The following is a 13,247-nucleotide window of genomic DNA, read 5'->3' as shown; positions in this document are numbered from 1 at the left end:
TGTTACCATCTCTCTTGGATTTTCCCGCCTGGCTCCATCCTGCCCTGCCGTAGGCCAATGCAGCTTTATTTATTATCCAATGGGAGTAACACATATTCACAGTGTACAGAAAGACATTCCACAGCAGGCTTGGATTTTCTATAGAGGAACCTGGAGGGAAGTCTTTTACCAGCCTTGGATGCCAGCTTCTTCATCTGTGTGATAAAAACCTTGGTCAAAGGGCTGGAGAGATGGCTCAGTAGTTAAGAGCACTGGCTGCTCTTCCAGAGGACCCGGGTTCAATTCCTAGCACCCACATGGCAGCTCACAACTGTCTGTAACTCCTGTTCCAGGGGACCTGATGCCCTCATACAGACATATGTGCAGGCAAAGCACCAATGTACATAAAATAAAAATAAATAATTTTAAAAAAACCTTTGGTCATCATTTGTGAGTCCAAATATTTCAAACGTAGGTTTCCTCTAAAAACTTTTTTTGATAAGGTCAAACATACAGGCATACAAATGGTATGAGACTCTGTGTGTGTGTGTGTGTGTGTGTGTGTGTGTGTGTGTGTGTGTGTGTACATGTGCACGACTTGACCACCTACTATCCAACAGGATTCGCTTCCAGCATAGTAGTCGTGGTTTTAGCAACTTTCAGTTTAGAAAATGGATGATGGCAAATCACAATGGTCCTTTCTTAAGAATCTGTGTTTTAACTGTTGCAATAACAAATATATTTTTAGAAAAAATAGTGTGCATGTGATCCAGACACATTGCTTTATGCTAAGGTGACTCTTTTTATTGTTTTTATGCATGCTTAGGTCTGTGAGTTTCTCATCAGTAGGATAAAAGCCTCTGAGAGAGACACCTTAAAGAAAGAAAGGCTGGTTTGGGCCCAGGGTCTTAGAGATCTCAGTCCATGGCCAGCTGGGTCCTTCCTACGGGAGTGAGGGAAAGCTGCCCATCATGGCGCAGAGCGTGTTGCTCACCTTGTGGTGGTGAGAGTGAGAGGTCTGCCTGTAGGCCTGGTCATACAAGCACACTTGATGTCACAGGCAAAGGGAGGTGAGCCCTCTGGACTAACTGAAGACAGCTGCGGGCAGGGCTTGAGCGATCATCTGAAATAGCTCTAAGAAGGGTCATCTAAAAGCCACCCGAACCTGTCATGGCTGAAATGAAGTCTCTAGGAGCCATTGCAGCATGTCTGGGGGGCCTATGATAGTGTGATGAATCCTGTAGCTGGAATACACAAGTCCCCTGGGGACAGCAATGACTGTTTAGATCTCTTGCCTGCATCAGTGGGCTAGATTGGAGTTCTCCTAGATAGCCAACATATTTTGTATTTTTCATTTTCATTCCTTTTTTTTTCTTTTCTTTATTTTTTACCCCTTCTGCTCAGGATGAAACCCAAGGGCTTGAACGTGGTGCTCTACCACTGATCTATACCTCTAGCCTTCGGTTATTGTTTGTCACGTTTTTAAGACTGAGACTGTACAGACTGGACTCCAACTTCAAGGAATCCTTCTTCCTCTGCTTCTCAATTGCTAGGATCATAGCTGTGTACCACCACACCCAGCTTCATGGTCCTTGTGTTTTTTGAGACAAGGTCTTACTATGACACTCAAGCTCGTTTAAATTTGCTGTTACCCAAGATGACCTTGAACTTGTAATTCTCCTCCCTCAGCCCACCATAACTAGGATTAGAGTTATGTGCCACTATCCCTGGCAATCAGAAAGTTTTGTAATCAGCCTAGATCATGGGTTCTGTGAAAATGGTGGAGCTTGGCACAGGCCCAGGGGCCTTTAGAAATGACAGAAGTCTTTTTCGCAGAAGTCTTTGACTTGTGAACCGAGAAGACAACAGTAAAGTTTCAGATCTGTTCACCATCTCTTTCTGTCTAAGGCAGTTACCTGGTTCTGCTGTTAGCTGGCCAGACATGGAGGACCAGTGCAACAGTGCTCAATTGACCAATCTGCACCCAAAAACTTTAATCACTGGAAGATCTAACATGAAATTCACTTTATTTACATTCATTCAATATAGAACCCCCATCAAATAAACTTACAGAAGAAAAGTGTATCCTTTAGACACGGTTGGGTCCTCCTGTCTAACCACCATTCACATTAGAAACAAGAAGAAAAGTAACCTTGGCCTCTCAGCCAGATCCCCAAATGAGCATCTCTGAGATTAGGTCCAGCATCTTTCCTCTTGTTTGTGTTGGTTGCGGGTTTTGTTTATTTGCAATATGTAGTTTAGGGCTTGGCTCCAGATCTCCTTGGTTTACAGAGCTGAACAGTACCGCAATTCCATATGTCATGAGAACACTGGCTGTCCTAGAACTCGTTCTGTACACGAGGCTGGCCTAGAAATCACAGAGATCTGCCTGCCTCTGCCTCCCCAGTACTGGGATTAAAGGTGTGAGCCACCACCGCCCAGCTGAGAAATATCCTCTTGAGATAACATCTCTGTTAACAACCTTTTAAGGATTTTGCAGATTATAGAAATTATTAGATCTAGCTTTTTCCTTTTAAAATAATGAAATTATAACTTTTCATTAGACCATTTAAAATGCTGCTTCATCAAAGCCACTCAATCTCTCCAGTGTAAAATCAAGGCCTTGTAGTGACTGAGTCCAAAGTTCAAGTCCAGGGAATGGTTTTTGTTGTCTGCCTGTGGCTGGAGTAAGTTGTGCTGGAGTTGAAGCTGGTGGAGGAAAAATCAATTCCTCTGTCCAGCTTCCCCAGAAATCTTTATAGACTCCATACATCAGAAATAGCATCTGCTCTGGTCTCAGTCTCAATGGTGGTTCTGAGATTTCTATAGCTGAACCCTCCAGGCCACTGAGCTGTGCAATGGTGTCAGGACAGTGGCTCTAGGGCCTTTGTCTCTCAAGTTCTCATTTCATGTGTATAGGAGCTGGGACTGGGAGGAGCTGGGTGTGCTTGACATCAGAAGTTCACCTGCAAGCCCGTTACCCTCCTCATTGATTCTGACTGAGTCCTATGAAGCTCAAGGTTCTTAGACTTAGTGTGTCCCCCTTCCCCATGGTGGCCTTGAACTTGTGGTCCTGCTTGACCAGTCATGGCAGCTCTGAAGTTTTTCATTTGCAGAAGACCACTATGGGAATAGACAAGTGCTCAGCAATGTACTGTGGAACAGACCGTTTAAAGACAATCATGTCCTGTTTGCTTCATTGGTTGGTTGGTTGCTTTTTCAGACAATGTCACACTGTGTATCCCTGGCTGGGCTGGAACTCCCTCCATAACCCAGGCTGATCTCAAATTTACTACCCTCCGAACACAACCTCCAGATGTTGAGATTACAGCCCAGCTAGGTTGAGTCTTACTAAATTCCTCATTGCATGGTTTGGCATCCATGTTGACCGTTAACTTCCAGAGAGCCTATTTTACCCTTGTATACAGTGTCCTCTTTCCTCAAGTTCTGTGAATAACCACTGTTAATTGTGTCTGCTCACTTATTTGACCTTTGTTTATCACCCTCCTGGGGCTTAGTGCTATGTTCTCGCATACCAATGTATGTAAGTGATATTTCCTGCTCTCAAAGAAGGTGTGACCTTTGGTGGAAATAAGTAAGCAAACAACCCACGTTGGGTGGTGAATAGAGGCTTGTGTGAGCTGTAATGGGGATTGTGATAAAGGGCACCAGCCTGAAAATCCATCCCGTAGCGAAGCCTGAGCAGATAGTTCAGGAATAAGGAGGACTTGGCTAGCAGATGGTATGGGAAGGGCATTCTAGGCGTGGTGATTAACAGGTGTAATTACATGGCTGTATGGAAGTGGGTGGCAGGTTTACCTTGCATGCTGGATGCAGAAGGCTTCTGTGAGTGGAGTTACTATACTGGCTGGCAGCAGAATTCTATTGGCTACATGAGGCTTCCAGGCTTGTGTCTCTGAGGGCTTGTTTGGAGGCTCTAGCAGGGGAGCTCAGCTACTTGTATACCCTTGAACGAAGACCAACCCTCCTCTATTGGGGAAGGTCTTCATCCTCTTCAACTGAGTGCACAGCCACGGGGAGAGACATACACGGAGTGATGAGGGAGGGGAGAGGCAGTGCCCAGCTGGCCAGATTAGCCAAATCAACCTTGGCGATCCATGGGGTAACAGATGCAGCAGCCAGATCACCCTCACATCTACTTTTGTGTCTTTGAATTATGGTAAAGGATGTATAACCAAAACAAATTATCATCTATCTTAACTATTTTTAAAATTAAAATTGTGTGGTGGTAAGTTTTGTTGTTCAACGGTCATTGCCACCATTCAGTTCTAGTGTTCAGGAAGCTGAAGCAGGAAGATTTTGAACTTGAGGTGGACTTGGAATACGTGTGTGTGTGTGTGTGTGTGTGTGTGTGTGTGTGTGGACTTTGTTTAAAAAAAAAAACCAGCCGGGCAGTGGTGGCGCACGCCTTTAATCCCAGCACTCGGGAGGCAGAGCCAGGCGGATTTCTGTGAGTTCGAGGCCAGCCTGGGCTACCAAGTGAGTTCCAGGAAAGGCGCAAAGCTGCACAGAGAAACCCTGTCTCGAAAACCCAAAAAAAAAAAAAAAAAAAAAAAAAAAAAAAAAAAAAAAAAAAAAAAAAAAAAAAACCAAATTAACAAAACTCCCTGAAATTGAACCCATAAAATACTAGCTCCCCATCACTCCCACACCAGTCCCTAGAATCAAGCCCTCTACCATTTGTTTCTAGAAATTTGATAATCCTGGGTACCTCATAAGAGTGTAATCACAAAATACTTGTGCTTTTGTGACTGGCTTATTTCACTTATCGCAACTGCCTCCACTTTAAGACTGAGTCGTATTCACTGCATATATGGATGACATTTGGTGTATCCATTCATCTATCCACGAACACAGGTTATTCCCAACTTTTGACTCTCATGAATGATGGTGTTGTGGACATGGCTGCACTTGGATTTTTTTTTTATATTACTATGTATGTTATTAAACTTTCAATAAATGCAAATGGCCTTCATGAAAACCCTTTATGTTATAGCCATCTCTGCAGAGGCTTACAGTTTGTGGTAGAGATGTGCTCATGTTTGTGTAGGAAGGAGAAGGGCCAAAGTATTTGTCATCGGGGTAACAGAGGAACTAAATGGAAAAAAATATAATCTGTAAAAGAGTCAGTATTGTCATCCAGGGATTCTTCAGGGTGGCAGCAAATTACTGTGAAAGTCGACTGATGAATGTGTGTGGAGCATAGTAGACCTGCCCCTGTTGCTGGCTCTGAAGTCATTCTGTGACCTCTCTTTCTTTCCAGTGTTGTGCTGGTGCTTTTTTTCAGTGGCTGTCAGTCTCCGCTGGTTCAGTTGTCCTGCTGCTGTGGACCTTCTGCTTCTTGGACTACCTGTCTTTCCTTAGCTACCTGGACTGAGACCGAGACACGTGGGTTTAGGAGGCAGGTCTGGGAGTCAGTAGATGCTCAGGACCCAGGCTGCTGGTCTGGAGGCAGCTCTGGCTTCTAGCTATTGTCCGTGTCCATGTCACTTCTTGAGTGCATCCTCCTGACTCCTTTGGCATCCCCTGGCCAGTCTCCCTTCCTGGGCCTCACTGACTGACACAGCACACTAAGTTCCACGGCCTTTGTTCCAATCCAAGGTCCCAAGGCTGTTTATGAACCTCAGACAACTTTCCCTTGGACGTTCCAAGGGGTTGGTGTTCCAGGACTTTGTATTGTTTCGTTCCCTCAAATCTTGGGTCCTCCGGGTTTAATGTGGCCAGCAAAGCTCACTGTATCAGAGCAGTCTGGCCACAGTGGGTGGAGGGCCAGGCCTGTTGGCATATACTCTGGTGCTGGCCTGAGCCACAGTGGTGGCACCAGCAGTTTTGTTTGTTCCTTGCCCCTGGCACCTCCTGAGCAGATTGGACTGTTGTCCCAAGGAACACAGATGCTTCCTCCCAGGCCAGCTTGCCCAGCAGCACTCTACGTCAGAGCAGCATCGTCTGGGAAAACGGAAGACTTGTTTCTAGAGCCCCCTTCTTTCCCTTCCTTCTTCCCCTGGCTACTCCACTAGCCTCCTCTCCTCTCCAAATCCATTCATTCTCCCTGTGATGAGCACGAAAGCATGGCTGTCTAAGTGAGGTGTAATTGCCCTGTAGAGCAATGGCTTAATGACAAATATTTAAGTCTTTTGCTTTCATGTCCTGAGTTCCCAGAAGAAGTGAAGCTTCATTCTAATTCTGCAGGTGGACAGTGGTGGGGACATCAGGAGGCAGGTGGAATAACGCAGAGTGTGATGAAGCTCAGAGCCTTTGCAGGCAGCAGGCAGCAGGCAGGTAGTGCTGGCAGCTGGGGTGGGACCCAGGGGCCCGCTTCCTGCCTCTCTCGTCCCTTTTCATTCTGAAGCACTCCAGAGCATTCTGCCAGCTGTTAGATGAAGCACCTGTGTTGACAATGTCATTGAGTTCTGGGAGAAAACAGGGTCTCACTTTTTTGTATAGTCATTGTGCCCACAGACCTATAAGAGCCCTGTTATGGGTGTGTGTGTGCAGGGTGATAGAGGCAGAAAGTGCTTTCCAGTTGTAAGAAACTTCAGTTCCCTTTTGTGGTTTTGTTTTTGTTGTTGTTGTTGTTTTACATGTGTGTGTGTGTGTGTGTGTGTGTGTGTGTGTGTGTGTGTGTGTGTGTGCCACTGAGCATATGGGAAGGCCAGAGAATAACTTGAAGTGGTCTATTCTCTCCTTCCACCATGTGGGTTCTGGAAATTGAACTCAGGTTTCCAGGCTGGGTGGCAAGCACCCTACCCCTGAGTCATGTCAGTGGCCCCAGGTTTTATGGGGTCTTTTGCTTTTTTTTTTCCCCTCTTTTGCTGTTGTTCTGTTTTGCTTGTTTGTCCTTGAGATCGGGTCTCATTATGTAACTCCAGCTGGCCTGGAACTCTTTGTGTAGACCAGGATGACTTAGAACTCATAGAGATCGGCCTGCCCCTCCCTCCTGAGTGCTGAAATTAGAGGCATGCACCACCAAACCCAGCACATTTTGTTTTTAAGATGAAGGTATTCAAAGACATACCCAGACTTCAAAACACGAACTGTAAAAATACAGGTAAGATTCGGAAACACAACAAGGAGCTAGCTGGGAACCTCTTTCTAGGCTTGGGTGATGAATTGTGATATTTGGTCCCGAAGAATGAATCCAACAGGGAAGTGGACCAAATCAGAAAGAGATGTAGTCAATTACAAGTCAATTCTTCTCGAAATAGGAGGCACTTGTGTTTGGCTTAGCAGGCAGTTAATCACCTAAAATTGGGGTTGTGGATGGGGAAACACTCAATGGGTGAAATGCTTGACCTTGAAAGCATAAGGGCCAGAGTTTGATCCTCAAAACCCATGGGAAAGATTCAGGCATGATGGCATGTGCTTGTAATCCCAGCACTTGGGAGATGGAGCCAGGCAGATCCCTGGGGTTCACTGGCCAGCCAGTCTAGTCTAATCAGCAAGTTCCAGGCTAACTGGAAGGCCTTGTCTCAAAAACAAGGCAGCTACCTCCTGAGGAATGAATGATACCTGAGGTTTATTGCCGGTCTCCACATGCATGGGAGTATGGGCATCCACGCCCTTACATACACACCCAAATACAATAAAATTCAGGGTAGAGGAGATGACACAGGACCTAGCAGAAGTAGGTACTGATATTTCTGCTATAATTTTGTTGCTATAAAAGGGGGAAAAGGAAATATGTAAGAAAATGTGAAAGTGACACCTTTGAGGAAACCAAAGACAGAAAAGCAGTTGAGACTGACCTGTGTAGGGCATGTTTTGCCCTTCCCTGGGTCTTTCTAGACTCTTGTGCCCCTAAATTCTGCCAGAGTTTATTGGCATGCCTCTTTAGCATGCGTGTGGCTGCAGGAGCAGACTTAACTTTCAAGACTTTTCAGAAAGGGGTGGAGTTGGAAAGTGTGTTTATTCAAGTTCAAGTAAGCGGAGGTACACGCAGGTGTGGTCAGGAACTAGAGCTGCCTCACCTCTCCTGGTCGGCGTAAGGCCAAAGTCAGCTGTATTGCAGCAGATTACCATGGCTGGTTTCTCACCCAAGGTCATTTTAGTTCGTCTAGGCTGCAGCTGAACAGAATGCTGCAGTCCAGAGGCGAACTGAGTTGGAGTCATTCCCCAGGTGCCTGCTAAGCAGATCCAATTCTAGCTATCACCAGTGTTTATGCTGCAGAGCTAGAGGGCACTGTGTTATGAAGCTGAGATCCTGTCCCAAGTCAGACTCTCTTCCCCATCTTTCCATACACAACCAGCTTCTTCTCTTCCTTTGTTCTTCATTAGCTTTGGCTTCTGGCTGAAGCAGACTTTTGGGGTCTCCTTTGTAATTGCTCCCTGGATTTACCCTTCTTCCAGGCCCCCATGATAAGAAGCAGTTTAGCAGCCGGGCAGTGGTGGCGCAGGCCTTTAATCCCAGCATTTGGGAGGCAGAGGCAGGCGGATCTCTGTGAGTTCGAGGCCAGTCTGGTCTACAGAGCGAGATCCAGGATAGGCACCAAAACAACACAGAGAGAAACCCTGTCTTGAAAACAAGAAGAAGAAGAAGAAGAAGAAGAAGAAGAAGAAGAAGAAGAAGAAGAAGAAGAAGAAGAAGAAGAAGAAGAAGAAGAAGAAGAAGAAGTTGTTGTTTAGCAGGATAGAGTGATTGTGGCTGGGGGGACGTGGCCATCAGACTGAGAGATAGACAGTGTTGACACCTAGAGATTATTCAGCTGTGATCCATAGCATGTGCCAATAATAGAAAGAAGATAGATGACCTCCGTTAGTAAGGCTGTGTCCTTGTCTCTAAGAAGCAGGCAGCTAAGAGGTATGAGCATTGTAAGCAGAACAACAGGACGGTTAGCCAAACCTTGGTGGAAGGGACAGACTGTGGGCAACAGGGAGCGATGTGCTTGCTTGCACACTTATATTTATTATTTGTGTGTTTCCATGTGTATGGAGGTCAGAGGACAGCTTCATGGAATCGGTTCTCTCCTTCCACCTTTATGTGGGTTCCAGGGGTGGAACTCATGTCACCAGGTCTGCTTGGCAAATGCCTTTACACATCAAGGCCAGTCTAGCGTCAACTTGCTGTCTAGCCCAGGATGACCCTTGGCTTCTGCTGCCCCTGCTTCCACTTCCCAAGTGCTGGCATTACAGGTGTGTGGCACCACACCTCCTGCACGGCAGGCAAGCTCTCTTCCACCTGAGCTACATCCCCAGCTTGGAATCTCTTGGGATCTCATTGTTATCTCTTGGCATGGCCAGGAAAGTCAGGCTCTGGATGCTGCCAAGGTTTTCAATGTGTTTTCTTCCTTCTATTGGGGTGGATTGCTTTGATTCCTAGCAACATACTCACTGTCGAAATAATTGAGTTTCAGGAGCCAAGCAAGGAGCTGGGTGCCCTTAGCTGGGACTGGATGGTGGCATAGCTAGACGTCTTGGCTCTGTGTCTGAAGTAATTGATTACTTTAGTCTGTATCTTACATGTTTGATTGAGAGCTTCCCAGGTAATTTTTTTTTAATGTGGTGTTACTAAAAGGGAGACCAAATGGGAGTGCTTCTATATGTTCTTGTTGTTTTGTATTTTTGAGACAAGGTCTCATTCTGTAGCCCAGGTGAGCCTGGAGCTCACTATGTAAACCACGCTGGCCTCGAACTCATGCCAACCCTCCCTCAGCAGCCTCCTGAGTGCTAGAATTACAGGCATGGCTCATCAAGCCTCTTGAAAATGGCTTTATTAAGTGGGAGGAATACTCAGAATGAAGTCCATTGAGGAGAATGATGAATTAGACCACCTGAAATAAGCATCCGTACAGGCATAAAAAATGGCTATGATTGGGGAAATGTAATAGAAAGACTTGGGGTGTAGGCTGAGCAAGTATTCTGCAGCAGTACAGATTCGTAGTTGGAACAGCCTGTCCAGGTCTCGAATGTGAGCTGGAAACATGGCGGTGTGGGGCAGCACTAGCTGTATGAGTGTCATTGGTCTAGCTCCCCCCCCAACCCCCCACTATCTTCCAGCCTGGCAGTCTTCAGACCGATGAAACTGTGGGTAAGTTTGGAGACTGACCCGCAGGTAAAGGACTTTGGAGGTGGAAGTCATGGCGAATATCTTAGACGTCACAGTTTTTTTCCTTATGTAAAAAGCCCTGGTGTGGAGACTGGTTCCAGCCCTTATTCTTCACTGGGGGTGGAATGGTGTGTCAGCATTTGGTTAGACCCAAGGAGTACTTGCCTGACAGTGAATCATTAAGTGCAGGATGAATTATTGAGGGAAGGTTTTGGTATATAGAGGAGACTTTCAAAGCAGGCTGTATTTGTATCTCATTGGAATGGCTTAGGTCCATCTTAGGATGTTTTAGACTGCTGACATGGTCCTAGGTGATGGCCAAGGGGGAAATGATGACTACTCAGGTGCCTGTTCTTTTTTTTTTTTTAAGATTTATTTATTTATCACATATAAAGTGTTCTGCCTGCATGTTTGCCTGCTCACCAGAAGAGGGCACCAGATCTCATTATAGATGGTTGTGAGCCACCATGTGGTTGCTGGGAATTGAACTCAGGGCCTCTGGAAAAACAGCCAATGCTCTTAACCTCTGAGCCATCTCTCCAGTCCTCCAGGTGCCTGTTCTAACCTGGAGGTTTCCCCAGAGCCTTCCCTGGAGTTGTCCACATGCTCCTCCATCCTCTTGCTGCCACAGAGGCTGGCTGTGGTGCTGCAGATGGTCTGGTCTAATCGGGATCCACTCCTCTGTTCTCTCTTCACAGTATGAATTTAAAGCCAAGAACATCAAGAAGAAGAAAGTGAGCATCATGGTCTCCGTGGATGGTGTGAAAGTGATTCTGAAGAAGAAGAAAAAGGTGAGTGTCTCTGGACCAGAAACTGGCAAGCTAGGCGTGGGATGCTATTTCCTCCTAGAACATTATCCAGTGGCCTCTGCCTTGGCTAGCAGTAATGTTGCTAAGCCACAGCTGGAGCAGAGAGTGAGGCAGAGGCCAGTGGCCTGGTGGGACTATTGCTCAGAGTGAGTCTCAGTAACTCATAGCCTGTGGGTCATTTCCCAGCATCCTCCTGTTCAAAGTGTCTTCTCCATCTGAATACCTTTACCTCCTTTGAGGTGTGTGTGTGTGTGTGTGTGTGTGTGTGTGTGTGTGTGTGTGTGTGTGTGTGTGTGGTGAGACAGGGTCTCATTATGCAGCCTAGACTGAACTTGAATTTGCATTCCTCCGACTTGCGTCTCCTGAGCGCTGAGATGACAGGCATATTCGTACACCTGGTTTAACTCAGTCTCATCATGGGAAATGCTTCCACATTAAGTGGTACACATGGAGCATCCCCCAACTGAAATCCAAAATGCATCAGAATTTGAAATTGTTGGGGAGTCATGTCTGATGTTGAGCCATTTTGAATTCAGATTTTCAGACTGGTCAGGTCTACACAAATATTCCCTCCCCCAGTCCTCAGAAATGTGAAACTTACTAGTGTTAAATGTTTTGGGTAGGGATGGTCAACCTACCATTAGTAACAATCTTCAGAGGGGGAGCACATGAGTGGAGACAGCCACCTGGAACACTCAGCCCCCATTTTATGTGACCTGTGGCTTGCTTTCACACTTTCACAGCTGCTGCCACCGGGACATACTTGGTGCCTTCTCCCTACCCCCACATAGCTGCACACTGTCCATAGCCTTGGGGGAGACCTAGAGTGTCTTCTTCTGGGAAGTTCTTGAGTAAGAGAGTTGATGAGGCGAGTGGAAGCCTATCGAGTCTCTGGATGGAAATTGTAAGTGAGATGATGTTAACTTGAGTAGCACATATTTTCGGAGTTGGGAGAACCAGTGCAACCCACATTCCCTGTTCAGGGATGCTGGTTTCTGTCATGTGCGTTAGATTGCTTTCCTGGGGCCTTCACATGAGGGGAACTGGTGGCTCAGCACCCTCCACTGATAAAATCATTTGTGAACATTTCCCAGGTGACAGGATGCTTTCCTGCCCATGGTTACACAGCCCTTCATCAGCCACTCTGGCCATTTCATTGGCTGGGGATTTCCTCACAGACTTTCCCCACCCCCTGCCAGGGGCTGAGTTATTAGTCTTTCAAGATACACAATCCGGGGAGCGGTGTCAAAGGATGGGCAGGAAGGTTGTAGGAGACAAAGAACGGGGCAGAGAGCTCGGAAATCTGTCTTCTGGATACGTCGTGGGTGTGGAAATCATGGCCACAGTGCAGCCGCCGCTGCCTGCACGTGGAAATCATGGCCACAGTGCAGCCGCGGCTGCCTGCACGTGGAAATCATGGCCACAGTGCAACCGAGGCTGCCTGCACGTGGAAATCATGGCCATAGTCCAGCCGCGGCTGCCTGCACGTGGAAATCATGACCACAGTGCAGCCGCGGCTGCCTGCACGTGGAAATCATGGACACAGTGCAGCCGCGGCTGCCTGCACGTGGAAATCATGACCACAGTGCAGCCGCGGCTGCCTGCACGTGGAAATCATGACCACAGTGCAGCCGCCGCTGCCTGCACGTGGAAATCATGACCACAGTGCAGCCTCGGCTGCCTGCACGTGGAAATCATGACCACAGTGCAGCCTCGGCTGCCTGCACGTGGAAATCATGGCCATAGTGCAGCCATGGCTGCCTGCACGTGGAAATCATGACCACAGTGCAGACGCGGCTGCCTGCACGTGGAAATCATGGACACAGTGCAGCCGCGGCTGCCTGCACGTGGAAATCATGACCACAGTGCAGACGCGGCTGCCTGCACAAGATCCACACACAGAAGCAACAGGACATGAAAGTCGGAGGGACACTAGTTAGGGAGGAGGAGGTCAGCAGGAGGGAGACTAGTTAGGAGGAGGTGGTCAGCAGGAGGGAGACTAGTTAGGAGGAGGAGGTCAGCAGGAGGAAGACTAGTTAGGAGGAGGTCAGCAGGAGGAAGACTAGTTAGGAGGAGGTCAGCAGGAGGAAGACTAGTTAGGAAGGAAGAGGAGGTCAGCAGGGGAGAGACTAGTTAGGAGGAGGTCAGCAGATGGAAGACTAGTTAGGAGGAGGTCAGCAGGAGGGAGACTAGTTAGGAGGAGGCCAGCAGGAGGGAGACTAGTTAGGAGGAGGTCAGCAGGAGGGAGACTAGTTAGGGAGGAAGAGGAGGTCAGCAGAAGAGAGACTAGTTAGGAAGAGGAGGTCAGCAGGAGGGAGACTAGTTAGGAGGAGGTCAGCAGGAGGGAGACTAGTTAGGAGGAGGTCAACAGGAGGGAGACTAGTTAGGAGGAGGTC

The 13,247-nt window shown here is 47.4% G+C and overlaps 1 protein-coding gene across 5 annotated transcripts in view; it reads left to right on the top strand.

The window, feature by feature from the left end:
* CUNH1orf226 (chromosome unknown C1orf226 homolog) overlaps positions 1-13,247 on the top strand; it is a 299,814-nt gene that overhangs the window by 192,875 nt on the left and 93,692 nt on the right. For all 5 annotated transcript variants that reach the window (XM_052737553.1, XM_052737552.1, XM_052737551.1 and 2 more), the window contains one exon: positions 10,741-10,833. In XM_052737553.1, the coding sequence (XP_052593513.1) occupies positions 10,741-10,833 (93 nt within the window). The remainder of the gene's footprint in view (positions 1-10,740; positions 10,834-13,247) is intronic.

The sequence above is a fragment of the Peromyscus californicus genome, unplaced genomic scaffold (assembly GCF_007827085.1).
Source record: "Peromyscus californicus insignis strain IS unplaced genomic scaffold, ASM782708v3 Scaffold_14__1_contigs__length_90479793_seg_2, whole genome shotgun sequence".
Lineage (NCBI taxonomy): Eukaryota > Metazoa > Chordata > Mammalia > Rodentia > Cricetidae > Peromyscus > Peromyscus californicus.
The sequence above is the reverse complement of the archived record's forward strand: the minus strand, read 5'-3'. Positions and strand labels throughout refer to the sequence as shown.